Source organism: Cebidichthys violaceus, unplaced genomic scaffold (assembly GCF_023349555.1).
Source record: "Cebidichthys violaceus isolate CVI_PGR_0920_01 unplaced genomic scaffold, fCebVio1.0.p SCAF_4, whole genome shotgun sequence".
Classification (NCBI taxonomy): domain Eukaryota; kingdom Metazoa; phylum Chordata; class Actinopteri; order Perciformes; family Stichaeidae; genus Cebidichthys; species Cebidichthys violaceus.
In genome coordinates, this window is record NW_027176594.1 from 16,898,690 (window position 1) to 16,916,132 (window position 17,443).

General features: G+C 42.4%; 1 protein-coding gene across 3 annotated transcripts in view; it reads left to right on the forward strand.

Moving 5' to 3' along the window:
- Positions 1-2,154: 2,154 nt before the first annotated feature.
- Positions 2,155-17,443, forward strand: part of ubn2a (ubinuclein 2a) — a 22,805-nt gene continuing 7,516 nt past the window's right edge. For 2 of the 3 annotated variants that reach the window (XM_068727030.1, XM_068727031.1), the window contains exons 1-14: positions 2,155-2,724; positions 3,586-3,702; positions 4,693-4,797; positions 5,606-5,716; positions 7,480-7,583; positions 8,700-9,267; positions 10,797-10,867; positions 11,267-11,396; positions 13,230-13,336; positions 13,812-13,922; positions 14,651-14,794; positions 16,080-16,130; positions 16,281-16,323; positions 17,012-17,443. The exon at positions 17,012-17,443 is cut by the window's right edge and continues 1,092 nt beyond it. In XM_068727030.1, the coding sequence (XP_068583131.1) occupies positions 2,440-2,724; positions 3,586-3,702; positions 4,693-4,797; positions 5,606-5,716; positions 7,480-7,583; positions 8,700-9,267; positions 10,797-10,867; positions 11,267-11,396; positions 13,230-13,336; positions 13,812-13,922; positions 14,651-14,794; positions 16,080-16,130; positions 16,281-16,323; positions 17,012-17,443 (2,379 nt within the window). In that variant the 5' untranslated portion in view covers positions 2,155-2,439. The remainder of the gene's footprint in view (positions 2,725-3,585; positions 3,703-4,692; positions 4,798-5,605; positions 5,717-7,479; positions 7,584-8,699; positions 9,268-10,796; positions 10,868-11,266; positions 11,397-13,229; positions 13,337-13,811; positions 13,923-14,650; positions 14,795-16,079; positions 16,131-16,280; positions 16,324-17,011) is intronic. The other variant, XM_068727032.1, reaches the window with a different exon arrangement.

Below are 17,443 nucleotides of genomic sequence, written 5' to 3' on the forward strand. Positions count from 1 at the left end.
CCATCATTAGGCTGAAAAATCAAAACAAACCTATCAGAGAGATAGCAAAAACATTAGGTGTGGCCAAATCAACTGTTTGGTACATTCTTAAAAAGAAAGAACGCACTGGTGAGCTCAGCAACACCAAAAGACCTGGAAGACCACGGAAAACAACTGTGGTGGATGACAGAAGAATTATTTCCCTGGTGAAGAAAAACCCCTTCACAACAGTTGTCCAGATCAAGAACACTCTCCAGGAGGTAGGCGTATCTGTGTCAAAGTCAACAATTAAGAGAAGACTTCACCAGAGTAAATACAGAGGGTTCACCACAAGATGTAAACCATTGGTGAGCCTCAAAAACAGGAAGACCAGATTAGAGTTTGCCAAAAAACACCTAAAAGAGCCTGTACAGTTCTGGAACAACATCCTATGGACAGATGAGACAAAGATCAACTTGTACCAGAATGATGGGAAGAGAAGAGTATGGAGAAGGGAAGGAACTGCTCATGATCCAAAGCATACCACCTCATCAGTGAAGCATGGTGGAGGTAGTGTTATGGCGTGGGCATGTATGGCTGCCAATGGAACTGGTTCCCTTGTATTTATTGATGATGTGACTGCTGACAAAAGCAGTAGGATGAATTCTGAAGTGTTTCGGGCAATATTATCTGCTCATATTCAGCCAAATGCTTCAGAACTCATTGGACGACGCTTCACAGTGCAGATGGACAATGACCCGAAGCATACTGCGAAAGCAACCAAAGAGCTTTTTAAGGCAAAGAAGTGGAATGTTCTGCAATGGCCAAGTCAATCACCTGACCTGAATCCAATTGAGCATGCATTTCACTTGCTGAAGACAAAACTGAAGGGAAAATGCCCCAAGAACAAGCAGGAACTGAAGACAGTTGCAGTAGAGGCCTGGCAGAGCATCACCAGGGATGAAATCCAGCGTCTGGTGATGTCTATGGGTTCCAGACTTCAGGCTGTCATTGACTGCAAAGGATTTGCAACCAAGTATTAAAAGTGACAATTACATTGATGATTATGTTAGTTTGTCCAATTACTTTTGGTCCTTTAAAAAGGAGGAGCCACATATAAAATGTGCTGTAATTCCTACACCGTTCACCTGATTGGGATGTAAATACCCTCAAATTAAAGCTGAAAGTCTGCACTTAACGCACATCTTGATTGTTTCATTTCAAATCCATTGTGGTGGTGTACAGAGCCAAAATGATGAAAATTGTGTCAATGTCCAAATATTTATGGACCTAACTGTGTGTGTGTGTGTGTGTGTGTGTGTGTGTGTGTGTGTGTGTGTGTGTGTGTGTGTGTGTGTGTGTGTGTGTGTGTGTGTGTGTGTGTGTGTGTGTGTGTGTGTATTAGGTATATACACACATATTATAACACTAATGTGGACGCAAATTGTTTCACACTAACGGGAGCTGTACTCCACATGATTAAACTGATCATCAATGCATACAATCTGTGAAGTGATCTTTCAATTGCAAATATTGCAATTCAACAGGACTGTCTAAATTACACAGGAGGCGGTATGTGGGGGGTTAATAGGGGCCCAAAACAAAATTTTGCCCTGGGGCTTTCTAACAGGTTATTCCATACGTGGTTTCTACCAAAGACATACATAATATACAAGCATCAATGTCAGATTTCAATGATTTCCCAAAGTTTATTGTAACAAGGAGCAGGTCCATTACTGAATATCAACAGGTGGTGAGTAGTGCCTCTTCCTAAATCAGCTGTGTTGGGCGGGTTAACTGAGACAGCCAACCACCTGGCTTGCTTTCTTCCGTTCAGGATTTGATGTTTGAGTGTGTGCTGGTGCCATTGTAGAAACATGCACAATTCAGCATTTCCCTGAATAGACAGAAAGAAAAGCTTCCACTGAAAGCCGTCGATTGTTAAATTGAGATGAGTTAATCGATATTTGAATACACGCAGCATGTGGTGTGCATTTCCCACAGCCCGTCCTTCACCCATACACTTTATAAAGGTCATAATAGTACTAACAGTGTTGTTATTATCGCCAGTTGTGACAGAGGCGGGTTTAGGATCGGGGCACGCGGTGATTGGACGTGACGCGCCCCCCCCGTGTCGCGATGCTTCCGTTCTGTGCGTACGCGCAGGCGCAGCGACCCCTCTCTTCTGATATTTTATTTACTCCCGAAACCCAAGATGGCTCCTGTGAATGTCTCGTCCCCATAGCAAATTGAGGATGCAAGTAGCTGCCGTAAAAACAACTTTTCCCCGACCGTCTCAACCCCTGGAGTTCATTTCGTATGGTGCGGAGGAGGCCCACACATCCGTGTAGGCACTGAGCAGCCGTCGGAGCTTCGCGAAACCTTCTTCAATCCCCCAATTTGGAGTAGTTTCGCGAAGTAGCTCTTCTCCTCGCTGTCGCTGTCTGTCCGGAGCGAGGTTCAGGCAGGCAGCTCATCCAAATGGCCGAACCGAGAAAAGTGCAATTTGTCACCCTCTCGGCCTTCGCAGCTGGAGCCGCCGCGGAGTCTAGGAAACGCCGGCTGGAGGATGAGGCCGACTTCAACTTCGGTGGAGCCGGGGAGGTCGAGGCAGCGACCGGGGCAGGGGGTGCTGCCAGCGACGGCGACAGGGAGAAGGCTGGAGCCGAGAAGAGGGCGACGGTGCGGCTCAACCTGACCCTACCGGAGCCCGACGACCGCTCCTCCGCCGAGTTTAATTACGGTGAACTCATCCAAAACCTCCAGGTGAGATCTCCCAGTTTGACTAACGCCACCAGGCCGGCTGACACTGCAGCTGGAGTTCATTCTATATGCTTTGGCAAGTGTTTGTGTAGACTTGTCATTGCTAAGTGAGAGGGGGAAGTGCACCGTGTCTTTCCGTGGACTGGCGTGGTTGAAACTGACCATTAGTACGACTCAACACAAAAGACAGCAGCAGCTTTCTGACCACGCAGCCAGCCAGTCCACTCTGTGTGCTATCCAACTTCTGCTGCGCTCTAGATTAGCTCTAGTTAGATTCTAGCTTTTAGTCGAGGGACCTCCTCTCTTTTAACATACAGAGATAGTGCTCATCTCGTGCTGCTACCTGTGTCCTGTTCACTCAGACTTGCCCAGCAACAGCCCATACACACAGCCATTACAGCACTTGGAAGTGCCACATGCAGTTTGGCCCTCTGGCTGCGGGTGATAGATAGATAGATGATAGAGCATTGCTGATGGAAGTACCAGGATGTAGCATGGGAGCAAGGCAAATGTCAGAGCTGAGAGATCAGAGAGAAGCTCGCCTCATTTTGACAATAATAATCCAGTTTATCATATTATGCTTTACATGAGTTGCAAAACCACAGTATGAATAAATGTATCTTGATTGAATCCAAAAGCACCATGTTTGACATATTGTGTTTTTTCTTAATTCATTTATTTTAAGTTTGCTGCTAATAATTTTATAATGTTTTGATATTTTGTCAATTCGACTTTTCTTTTCCTTGAGGTTTAGTTATATTTAAGTCACGTCTTACTGTGAGGGGCACTTGAACCATAGCTCTGACATGTAATTATTCCTGTTCATAATATTTAATGTAAATCATTTTCACTGTTTTGTTCCAGGTAAAGAATAATCCTCCGACTTTGACTTCAGCTCACAATCCCAACGACCCCTTCAACGACGACGAGAGAGAGCGGCTCCAGGTTGAGGCTCTGGCAAAAAAGTTTGACAATAAATATGTGAGTTATTATATTTTACTTCAATTCTGATGGGTTGCGATTTTGATCATGTTAGAATTATACCCTGACTAATATTGGATTTTTGAGGCGGATTCCAATATTCATATTTGAGAGTTGAAATAAAAATCTGATAATCATGTATCTGTTGATGAACATGAACAGATATGAGCTGGACATTTTACAGTTGAATAATCAACTTGCCAGTTCTCTCTGGGGGACAACCCATGTGATGGTGACACTGTTTCTGAATCACCTCGTATATATCTTTGGTATTTCTGTACTGCGATTTCTTGTTTCTCATGGACCCACACAATCATCAATACCACGATATACAATAAGATAATATTGGCTGCAATATTGGTTTAAATTACTGTTTGTTTCTTTAGTTAGTTACTTGTTATAATCAAGTAAATTTAATTTATATAGCAAAATCTCAACTAATATATGATATCCAAGAATTTAAATATCCAATAACAATGCAATGTCTGATACTATTTTTTTTTTTTTTTTACATTAATGCAAACCATAAACATTTTTTAATAGAAATCCCTATTATTTTATTTTATTTTTTAAAGAATTCGTACCCAGATACATCATTTTTGGAACATTTTACAGTTGAAAAATGAAACTAGTCAGTGCTCTGTGGTGGACATAAGAGTGACATTTAAAATAAAACATTTATGAATGAGCTCAAACGTTTGTTTGGCGTTTCTGTTGTGCAATTTCTTGATACTTATCGGCTAATAAGCATATCTCTATAAGAAGCCTATATGGGCATGATGGATTTATCAGTCAGGCTTCAGTTGTCTAATGTGTCTCTTAAGAGGACCAAATACCCATAAAAACACATTGAGAAAGTGAAGACATTTTGTAAATCCTTACTCTGAAAAGGGGCTATTTTAAGATTTAGATTAGAATAAGTGTGAGGTATTTTCATGGGAATCAAAATCCAAACTTAATATTATATAATATTTTTAAATTATTTTTCAGGGTAACACAGAGGAGAAGAAGAAGAAGAAGGACAGAATGCAAGATTTGATTGATATAGGCTTTGGCTACGACGACACAGACCCCTTTATCGACAACTCAGAAGCTGTGAGTGCCCCTCACTTTATTAATAATGAGGTGATTTTTCACCTATGGTTTAGTTTTTTTTGAGGATGTCACTTTTATTTAGTCAGATATCTCCCTTCAGTCTTAATAATAACGTTGCACACTGTTCTCTTTTCTCCCTTATTATCTGCTGATTAATTCGCCGTCCTCGTCACATTCCTGAACTGCTGTTCTCGTTCCTTGTTTTGTTGAGGCAGACATTATTCCTCGGCTGTTAAATATTTATTTCCTGGCATGGTGTCTTTATACAGTGCATTCAGTGGCTCTTCTAAACATAGACCCTTGTCCCTTCTTACAACCAACCTGAGACCATGGTCTAAAATCAGCCTCATGACTCATAAATACATATGTGCTGCTTGTGACCACACACATGGATACGTCGTTGGTTTTCTTTGACAGTGTTTGTTGCTCTGTAGTCAGAGGATATCACTCTGTCTGACTGTAATAGCTACAATTATGCTCCTTGTATGAAATATCCGCTATTGTGTGATATTTGTTTTTGTTGTTTTGATAGCTGTCTTTTCTGCAGCGCCTGTTCGACCCTTTTTTTCCTCTTTTTGTTTTGATATGCTCGGTGATGGAAAAGTGTTTCATCTGTGGCCTGGAGGGACTGTGACATTTTATTTATTTTGGCGCACAACAAGTCCTCCATTTTCTCTGACCAACATAAGAGCACCATCTTATTTGTAAAATTATCAAGAAACATTAGCACAGGATCCGCTTTTTGTTGTGTAAGAGGATTTACTGTGACGTTATACTACAAACTGTCTTCTATTGTTATTTTTCTCAGTATGATGAGCTGGTTCCTGCCTCTTTGACCACAAAGCTGGGGGGATTTTACATCAACACCGGCACGCTGCAGTTCAGAGCGGCCTCCGACTCCGAGCCAGAGGAGGACAAGGTGAGACTACTTCAACGCGTTCAGAACAGAACACGAGGAATCTGTTATTCAAGGGTTTTCAAAATCACTCTCAGGCCTGGAAAATGTTTATTTTGTTGGATTTAATTTATGTGACTTTGTGAGAAAGAGTTATGAGTGAGAGTATACAATTACACATAAGATGATGAGGAGGACACAAAGTCCAAAACTCATTTCCATTATGGTGCCTGACGTAAACTAGCAAAGATGCTGGAATGCAAGTGGCTGAGGCAACATAATACTACAAACAAGCCAACTCAATACGTAACCCATATTATCACCAATAAAAACACTCCAAGTCAAATATTCAGAAACTAAATGTTACAAAATTATAAAAATAACAAAAACTATGATGATAAGCTTTTACCGTCACATTTTAGGTAAGCTATAATTTATATGTGCATATTACTTTGATTTGTGAGGGTAACTTATTCCAAATATTTGCACTAAGAACCTAAAGTATTAAGTATCCGTGTTGGGAATATGTAAGATTGGGTGGGTCTAGGGGTGTCATTGTCAGTTGGTCCATCGGTCCTTCGCTTTGGTCCAGACTGAAATATCTCGACACTTATTGGATGGTTTGGCACTAAATGTTGTACAGACATTCATGTTCCTTTGAGGATCAATCCCAATGATTTTGGTGATCCCCTGACTTTTCCTGCCTTTGCTAATTAGCATAGGTTAGCATGCCGACCTGCTAAACTTAGATGGTAACCACGGTAAACATATCTGCTTAAAGAAATACTTCACCCAAAAAGTGATTCTACGCATATCAATTACTCGCCCAGTGTCCCCTTGAATTCTTGAAGGAAAAAGTTTTTCTCGCATGACTCCAAAATGAATGAAGAATCAAGAAACGTAGAAAAGTCTTCCCAAACACGCAGCTTGGCTAAAAGCTTCCTATTTAGTACACTTCGGTGTGAGACAGTTAATGAAGAATTGTTTTTAGTAGTTAAGATTTTAGGGAAGATGCATGTGTGGGAACTAGTGAGCATACGAATGGGTAAGTGAGACTTGGATTGTTCTGGTGTATTCCTTTGACACCAGCCTTGTCATTGTGAGCATGGTAGCATGCTAGCATTAGCATTTAGTTCAATACATTGCTGTGCCTAAGTACAGCCTCACAGAGCGGCTAGCTGCGCTGTAGACGTTTTGTTTTTAATGCACTACCTCCCAATAAAAAGTTCAGTGAGGCAAAACAACACGTTGGACCTTGTGGACAAATGTCGGTCTTGGAAATAGTAATGCATTTTAGAAGTTAGCAATTACATGGTTTTATTTGGCTTTAAGAAGTCTGAGCTTTAATACCAAACCATTCTTTATTCCGGAGTAAATAAAGCACGGCTTCCTAGAGAAAAGGTGAGTGGCATCTGTCATTTCTGATGAAAAATACTGCAAAAACTTACTTCCCATTGTTTATTGAAACATATGACACGGCAGGATCTGAACAGGCACATCAGTGTTCTCCCAACAGGAGCTTGGTTTTCATTGGGTTTAGTGAAACGTGTTGTAGATGTTATCTGTCACCACATCAAGAAAAATCTCTGAAGGACATACTGGTGCACGCTCACTCTTTCTCTCTCTCTCTCTCACACACACACACACACACACACACACACACACACACACACACACACACACACACACACACACACACACACAGCGTGCGTTCCTCAGACAGAATTGATTGATTTTCACTGTCTTCTGCTTCTTTGAGTTAAGGAGTGTATGTGCTTTCGTTTCAGAAGCCGAATGACAACAAGGAGCAGGTGATTAAGAAGAGGAAAAAGAAGGAAGTGAATAACCTGGAAGAGAAGAACCCGAAGAAGAACAGAGTACCTAAACAAGGGTGAGAATCATGACAAAGCAATATTACCGTCTGTCTTTACACTTGTGGTCGTCTTGTGTCAGTTGATGAATTTTGACTTATTGATGTAAGGGATTTTTAGGTCTATGTTTATTGAAATGGCTCATGAGAAGCTGAGCAAGCTGCCTTGTGTCTCGTCACTTTCCTTATAACCCTTGTAGGAAAAGCTACCACCTAATTGAATGAGTCATAGCCATTAATCCAAGCTATTCTAATAGTAAATGTCACATAGACACTGTTATTTAAATGACAAATGTTCCTCTCCTATGCTTGAGAAGTTGACATTTGGACACCTGTAGATTTGTGGGCCACTGTGAATATGTGATGATGCATTTGTCCACTCTTTACTGCGCTAATAATCCACCTCCCGGCGTGACATTATACTCCTGTGCTTTTGTGCGGATCCTCTCATACATCTACCATGAGGCAGGAATGCTGACTGTGACTTGCTCTTAGTTGCGGTGACGAGCCAACCACCTTTCAGAGAACACTCCGTGATCCACGCTCAGATAGGCCAAATACTGCAACATGCCGCCACGCTGAAAGTAACCTCCAAAAATAGTAGCAGCTATTTCTATTGTGCCATTATGAAACAGATGATGTTATATGTGTGTGTGTGTGTGGGCGTGTGTTAGATCTTTCATAGCAGCCTGCAGGTTAATCCCGCAGAACACACAGTTCCTCTTCCCATATTTAAATATATTATGATACATTTTTGGAGTATCCCTCAGTACTCCAGGAACTGGGACACTGTGGCATGTGAACACTCATCCACATTTTTGATCATTCTCTGACGGTACAAAACATAGTGACTGAGATGTTGACGAATCAAGACACAACTGCACAGAGATTATCAGAAAAGGGAATACTGATTAAATCATGTAAACAGGCAGATTGCGTCACGGGTTTCGTCAAACGTCATATCCTGAATAAAATCAAAACCTGGATACGCATGTGCATGTAAGCGTACTCGGTGTCAGGCTGAATGAATGAAGTGAAACTAAATCCAGATGCAGTTTGAGGACCTGTATTGCCATTCATTTAAAATGTGTATTAAGCATTTTGCTAACAAGGCACTGCAATGCTTTCCTCCAACAGAGTGACAACCCTAACCCTCCACCGGCCGGAGAAGAAGAAGAGGAAGAAGCTGATGAAGGACTCACTGTACCTGGCAGCCATGCTCCGCCGCTTCACCCGGGAGAAGGAGGAGATGAGGAAAAGAAACACGAACGTGGCTCACCCCGGTTTGGCAGGAGTTGTGGCTAACAAGCTCCAGTCCACCAACTCAACGAACCACCTGTTAGCCTCCAACTCCACCCATCTGCAGGGCAACACGGCCAGCAGCGACTTGTCACTGGCTGACCTCACCTCAGACCCCGCTGTGATGTCACTGCTAGGCTCGGCCAATGAGAAGGAGCTGCAGGATCTCCTAGGCGACCTGGACTTCAGCTTGTTGGACACTGACCAGCAGCACGCCATGGTGGCGGCCAGGGAGAATGGCATTCTGGGAGTTGGCGTTCCGGGTTCTAAAGGAGCAGCAGCAGCAGCAGCAGGAGGAAGTGGCCAAGGGCGAGGCCTGGGGTCCTCCAGCGGGCTGTTTTCTCCGCCTCTGCTGCCTGACGGACTGCCTGCTCCGCTTATCAAACGCATCGAGGACCTGCGGGCGGTGAGTCAACTGTAGCCTGTCTGTGGGCGGCTGAAACGCAAATGCCCATAAGCTCAGGAAGTGGCACAACACGTTCATTGTTTAGTCCAACGAGAATAGGCTCTTCTAAAGCCTTGGAGAAACACGGCTCCAAGCTGAACCCCAAAGGTTTTTTATTGTACTGAAACGGCAGGGTTAGCATCACTGCCTCTGAAAAAAGTTCTTATTTTCTTGTTGCTTTTATATCTTGCAGCCACAGAGTCCATTTGTAGCTGAGAATTGTTTTTCTAGATGTTGGAAAAAATGCAAAGACGGGCAGAGCGAGGCAATTGAAAAGGATGATTCAAGTGAACTATGCAGAGGTGAACAAGAGAAGAGTGAGGAGGAGGGAGGCAGATAAATAAAGCCATTGATTTTTGTTTTTCATGCTTCCAAAGATAACAAAGATATGGGGAAAGCTTGGGAGATTCAAACTTAGCAAGGAGCATTTTTTTGAATTCATCAAAGGAAGCGTCCCGTAGGTCACTTGAGTGACTCATTTGGTCCAAGCCAAGCAAAACACAGTTCATTGTGGCCTTTAAGTTCTTGTCTGTTTTGCATTCAGATTGACTTTTTACAAACAAACCAAGAGCTGCAAGTTATTCAGAGCAACGGGACAGTTTTGGTGACTGCTGTGCTACATTATCAGCTCTGTGTGGGGAAAACACACTCCAGTGACAGGCAGCAGATCATGCAGTACTTTTTGTGCATTTTTTCTTGGCTGGGGGTCACACAAGTTTGCAAAGAAATAGCTGATTATGAGCATTGTTTGTCGAGAGTGCAACTGCACCTTATATTTCATAAATGGACAAGTAGAAAGTCACGGAAAAGAGGTTGTACCTGACTATCGGAGGAGGATAGTTACTGTGTGGTCACTTTTTTTTATTTAGGAACTAACCAAATATGGAGCAGGACTAAGCACAACACATGCAGTTGTCATTAGTTCACACTTTCTGATTGATCAGGGAGAGTTTGGGCACTCAGTTGCTGATGTTTGTTACCACTATGCTTACTACATGGCGTTGCTTAAATCGCCGACACAGACCAGGAGGTCCTTGACGGTTCCTGGATCAACAGGTGGATTTAACAGTAGTCTTTAGTTTGAGTTTGATTGATGTGGTTTGAGTTTGATTGGTCGGGTGACCGTGGCTAAGTGGAGAGCAGGGCTGCTTTTCAATCAGAGGGTCGGCGGTTCGATCCCCGGCTACTGCTCTACTAGTCTCATGTCATCGTGTCCTTGAGCAAGACACTTAACCCCCCCAAAGAAAAAATTGCTCCCATAGCTGCGTCTACGGTGTTTAGATAGATACTGAATTGTAAGTTGCTTTGGATAAAAGCGTCTGCTAAATGGCCGTAATGTAATCTTTCACGCCAGCCAAAATGAACAGGCAAACAAGCCAAACCTATTGGGTGTTTCTGTCAGTACAGTCCCTGAAGGCACAGCATCACAGATGTATGTATTTGTACTGTATGGAACAGTGGAAATGCTGACTCCACTTTTTCTCCCACAGGCCTCGCGGCAGTTTGATCAAGAGGGCAGGAAGAAATTTTTCACCTTGGACATGAATAACATTCTCCTGGAGTGAGTAGAACAGCTTTTAAATCAGCCGAATCCCAGCACACTCGTCCTCCTGTTCAGTGTTCCTCGCTCATTTTCAGCAGATTTCCCTCACCACCTCTCCTGCTGTCTTTAAGTGTTTTGTTTTCTCTCCGTCTCTCATTGTCTGTGTTAATGACATGCTTCTCATTTCCATTCCACTCTCTTGTTTTTTCAACTTAATGTTCACCCTCCCCTCATTCTGCACAACTACACTTTATTCTTCCCCAATATTCAATTTCCCATCTCTCTTTTATTCTGTCACTCTGTATCCCATCATGTTTTTTTTTTCCCTTTCAACCTCCACCGCCATAACTGTCCATTTCCTTGATTTTTTTTGACTTCACAGTTGTGACTTTTTCTGCCTCCTCTCTTTCCTCTCAGCATTGAGTTGCAGGTCCAGGAGCAGCCTCCTGATGTGCGCTTAGGCATCTACTCGCACATGGAGGCATTTGTGCCGTGCAATAAAGAAGCCCTCCTCAAACGCCTGAAGAAGCTCAGTCTCAACATCCAGGTATGTGAGGCTCATCTCTGGAGGGAGCAGGTGCCGGTTCTAGACTGCTGTGAATGGTGGGACAGTAAGAGATTAGATTAAGAGACTAGTTTTAATATGAGTGTTCTTTAGGACTGTAAGCTATAACGTGCACGGTCTTATTTTCTATTTTATTTTACAAGTAGGCTGTGTACAATAATCGGGGCCTCCCACAAGGATATGGAGTAGCCAGCCATTGGGAAAATATTGTTTTCCTCATGTTCACAGAACGCCCACAAACCAGATTATTGCAGCGTTTCCAGAGAGATCATCTATATTCTTTGTCGTTTACCTGGTTTCCACACAAGGCAGCAGAAATGGCTGACCATGCGGCCAGAGCCAGAACGGTCTCTGCAATCCCAACAATAACCAAACTTCAGAATTTAGTGTTAAGTGTTGACCGACCACAGCTGAAGGCAAAAGCTGCTGTGATGACTGTTTTTAAAAGGAGGATCATGGCGCACACGGTCCCTTCTTCAATGCATTCATAATGTTGAAAATTGACAGCAACTGTTGAGGATGAGAGAGAAGTTAAGATCTTGCATACTTTCACATATTTACACACCTGGCCAATCGCTGCGTGAAGTGGGTGTGCAGTTGGATTGTTGTTTTCAGAAAGTTACTAAAGAATGCTGGACACGGGCCTAATTCAACTTTAGTGTTCCACAACTTTCAAAATGTTTACAGCAACTTCTACCAATAAGCAGAGTCAACCTGTTCAACGTTCAGACTATAATCTTGTAAATGATATATGGCTGAACTCTGTTGAACACATAAATGTGCTCTGCTATCATTTTTGAAAGTTTAATAAAGAATTTTGTGTCGTGAAGAAAAACAGCTATTAAAATTTTGGGAAGAAATTGTCATTGCTTGACATCAAAAGTATGGGGAAATACACCATCATAAGTGCCGTTTCCAAATAATTTATATATGAGACTATTTTGTCGATGATATAGATGTATCTGTGCAGGTAAATGCAAGTTAATATAGTCCATATTCAGAAACAACGAAGTGTCTCTCACAATCTTTGAAGTTGTACGAGTTCTGTTCGTAGTTTTTCTACTCATCTAACTGGTACTTTGTTTTTATTTTTAGTGCTTCATACCAGTGATTTATTATGGTCCCTTGTGGCACACACACACACACACACACACACACACACACACACACACACACACACACACACACACACACACACACACACACACACACACACACACACACACACACACACACACACACACACACACGCTTGTCTTTGACCACACAATTATTTGGGGATTTTTCACAACAAACAAACTAAATATTCTGAGTGTTTCCTACAAACCATCTGTTTTCTGAGTTGCAGTGATATGTCTGAGCATTTTAGCTGCTTTGTTGGAGCTCCTGTTGTATCAAACCGACCCTCCAGTTTCTCCCCATTATTTGTGCCTTTTCATGTAGCTTTTAATCCTCAGACATCTTCTCTGCTTCAGATGTTAATGTGCAGGGATCTCAGTGTAGGCTGACGAGTGCAATGATGACTGCCACTGAACACTGACTTTTAAATGTCTTTTGTCATGGACCATTAAAGGAGCTGTTGCCCTGCTCCCATCTTATCCCATTCTTCTCACTCTGACTTCACTTTTCTCCCGCCAATGTTTTGGTTTCCCCATCTTTCTTTCTTGTTGTTCTCCCGCTGTCTTTAATACAATCTCTCTCTCTCTCTCTCTCTCTCTCTCTCTCTCTCTCTCTCTCTCTCTCTCTCTCTCTCTCTCTCTCTCTCTCTCTCTCTCTCTCTCTCTCTCTCTCTCTCTCTCTCTCTCTCTCTCTCAGGATGATCGTCTACGGACGCCACTGTTGAAGCTGAAGCTGGCGGTGTGTAGTGTGATGCCAGAGCAAATAGCCAGATACAACATGGACTGCATGGCCAGGGTTGCAAAGTAAGCACATCTTGTTTTAAGTAAGAAGTGGAACAAGTGAATGCAACTAAAACCCTTTACCCCAAATCTTCTGCCTGTCATTGGGTCTGACTTTTATGACCGTTCACTATTTTTACCAAACGGTCATGTTTAGTAATAGCTATGCGTCTGAGGACAGCATAACGTTTGTTTTTGATTTTTAAATTGCGCTATTTTAGATGGTCTGGCGTCTACATAACATTCTTCTGTAACTGGACAGTCGGACCATAAACCTACGAGAATGTAGAAATCATTGAGGTTATGCAATAAAGTTTATTCAAACCGTTTGTGAATGTGTGCTTGTACGTTTACATGTTACTCACTGTGTGTGTGTGTGTGTGTGTGTGTGTGTGTGTGTGTGTGTGTGTGTGTGTGTGTGTGTGTGTGTGTGTGTGTGTGTGTGTGTGTGTGTGTGTGTGTGTGTGTGTGTGTGTGTGTGTGTGTGTGTGTCCTGCAGGCAGCAGTCAGAAGAGGGCGATAAGAATGGCTCAGAGGAGGAAGATGAGGAAAAGCCTGGGAAAAGGGTGATGGGCCCACGGAAGAAGTTTACCTGGGATGACAAGCTCAGGTAATGATCCGGGACTGTCCTGCTGGAATAGCTGGCTGGATGGTGTGCTCTGTTGTGCTACAGGTTTGACTTTGTATCCTCACTACTCTGTCCCTTCTTGTCTTCATTTTTACTGTTGTTCTCCGCTGTCTGTGTCTAATCTAGTCAACAGATCTGACACCGGTTTTAGAGATTGTTCAAATTGGCTGGGATAGAGTAAAATAAGGCATTTGGGTTTTGAAAATGAATGACGGGGAAAAAAAACGGCAACTGAGTCGAGATTATTCCTTAACCAAACAAGAAAAAATATCCAAATCGATGCAACAGAATCAGAGATGTCATGTTATTTTTCCACTCATTCTTCTTCCTTGTCAAAACATGGTGCCTATATTATCCACAATTCAATTCAACCACAGTGAGTTTATTCAGAGACTTTGTTGTTTACGAAGTCCCCCTTTAAATTTTCTTTGGAAAGCTTTGCATTTTATTCCTGCATGAATGTGGAAACCCTGAGTACTACTGTCCTGATGTAATTACAGAACCCTTGAGACTGACTCTCTGCTCAGCTGCGTTTCAATCATCATTCATTTTCATAACCGCCTCGACATTTTCAGAAATGGTTTTTTGATTACCTCTGACTCCCTGAAGAATAACGGTCTCCTTTGTCATTATGTGCTAAACACCTGCAGCCTAATTTAGATTTTAATAGTGAAGGATTTCCATTGAATTGAACATTTGTGTTTGTGCAGGAACCTGCTGTGCAGCTTGGTGCGAGTGAAGCTGAGCTGCTACGAGATGGAGAACCAGTGCTCTCTGTCTGTGGAGGACTACCTCAAGGCCTTCTTAGAGAATGAGGTCAAACCACTATGGCCCAAGGGCTGGATGCAGGCCAGGTCTGTCTGTCTGTCTGTCTGTCTGTCTGTGTGTTTCTGTGTGTGTGTGTGTGTGTGTGTTTCTGTGTGTGTTGTGCTTAAATAGCCATTATACATAACAGCTGGTGAACAAATTCCTTCATGGTGATAAGGCAATTACTGAAAATTCTCCAGGGTGAGAACAGGGGAGTTGACCGTAAAACTAGAATTTAGTTATGTTATGTATTTCTTTTCGGAGAAGTTTGTTTCGATGGGAAATGTGCATACATTCACTAGACTAAAGTTTGTTGTAAATGGCAGTAAATTTTCTTTTTTGTGGGACTGTGTTATTTTCATCATTTGTAATGACGATGCACATTAATCAACATTTCTGTCAATGTTCCAATGTTAGCCAGCTTGCTAACTTTCAACTGCATGGTATTCTAAAACCAATGAAGTGACAGGGTGAGAAATACAGGCACACGACATTAAGACACCAAAACAACGGCAACAAAATCAGCATACACAAGACAAATCTTGCAAAACATTGATGCGACAGTACAGTGACCATAGTTCAGTACATGCAGCCATGCAAACCAGTACAGAGCAACAGAATTGAATGAGTAATACTGTTATTTAACACATGTTGCACACATTAGCCATGCAGAGACATGAGAATAAAGTAAAATGTAAACAAACCAATAGTATTGGTTGATGTGTGATATGAGCATTTTGGCAACCTTTAAGCTATTTCTATTAACACGTAAGCCGTGCAGCACAAGTAAGAATGTCAAAGCCATATTATAACACAATTGTGTTTTCCAGTCAATCTTCACACTCCAAATTTCTCTGTTGGCCTGAAACATGTAGCTGGTTGTTATATGTGGTGGTGGCAATTTATACATTTGAACACTCTACTTCTCTCGACTCAGAAAAAGATGGCCCAGAGTTTAAAGTTGAGAGGTCGGGCACCTTTTTTTAAAAACCCACTCTCATGTCAAAATGGACATAGTTGCTCCTGTGGCAACAGTAAGCAAATATTACTTAAAAAATATTTAAAACACTTCCAACTTGAATTTCCATACCATATTCTTTTGTGTGGCACTATCACTGCATACGTTTGTGTTGCTTGTACACAGACAAAACACAGGTGTCCCATGTTTTTTCCTACTTGCTACATTAGTTGTAATTGAAAAATCTTTTCTTCTACATCCCTGACAGTGATGTTCTTTTAACTCTGCGTATAAATTTACTTGAGAAAACTAGCCTGACATTAATCCAACCTCTCTCGTCCTCTGGCAATGAACACGGTGTTTTCTCTGTTTAGGATTCTGCTCAAGGAGAGTCTTGCTGTTCACAGTCACCTCACTGGAAACCTGTAAGTGTTTACTTACATATATATCTCACATGTGTCCTCAACACCACTACTACTTCAGTCTCTGACAAAACAGGGTTTTCTTAGAGACTGGGCTTGTATGCAAATTGTAAATAGAAAAGTCTAAATATTTGCCTACATTTTTCCATACAGAGTCAAGAGGAGAATGGTGCCTGGGCCCAAGGCCAAAGCCAAGGTGAGTGACAGCTCGGATCATTCACTGAAAAAAAATCTGAATTTAAATTTTTCTGTACACAATGCTAATTTAATCTGAATTTTCCAGACAGAATTTTATCTTGAAGCAGCAATATGATACTGTACTCATAATGTGTCTTAGCTGCTCGTATCATGTTGGCTCAGTTCTGAATACAGAATCGCTCTTCAGTATTCATTTCATTTTATATGTTTTTTTTAATTCTCTGTAACTATTGTGTAAAAGCTGGTTTCAAACAATAGCCGGGGGCTTAGCCAACATTAACAAATACAGGCCAGGTCAAAAAAAACAAACGGCTCACATGCTAAATTTAGTAATCCGTGCATTTCCACAGCACAGAGTCCTGTTCTACTCACCACTCTGCAACTTTCACTTGTTTAACGGAAATAATGTTTCATAGCTCTAAGTAGTAATTTTCCATTCTCCTGATACTCCAATGTTAAGATACCGTCAACAGAACTAAACACTTCCTGAAGCTTTTGCATGTTAAAGCACTACAGTCCTGTTGATTGATTTATTTGCTGCTCCGCTCCGATGTCGCCATTTTGAGTCTTGTATAATATGTGTTCCGAGTTTCCATAAACTGGAAAACAGGGAAAATATAAAATGAAGGCCTGTCTCTTTCTGCCTCTGAGGTACTGACACTGATCACATGTCATCTGGTCTTTAGGAGGGTCTCTGGATCCACAAACCACCTCTCATGATGACCTCCATCCCGTCTCTGCCCACCTCCGTATCCGCTCTGACCTCCACCCGCCAGCCCCCCTTCTCTTCCTCGCCCCCGGAGCCCATCTGTCTGTCAGACTCACTGGATGAGGATCTGACCGCTCCCTCTCTGGACTCCATCTCCCACGCACTGGCCCTCCTCAGCAATGCATCTAAGGGCCTGGGCCTCTCAGACAGTCCCTTGTCGCCCCCGCCCCTGCAAATGCCCACCTCCTCTCCTCCCCCCGTCACCCCTCATTACCCCTCAGCCTCTCAGCTATCTGCCTCCATTTCATCCACAACGCAGCAGCATTCCCTCTCGAAGGTGGAGACCTCCCCACTGGTGTCTGCTGGGAACTTGCCAACAACAACAACGCTACCAACCTCCTCTTCTACC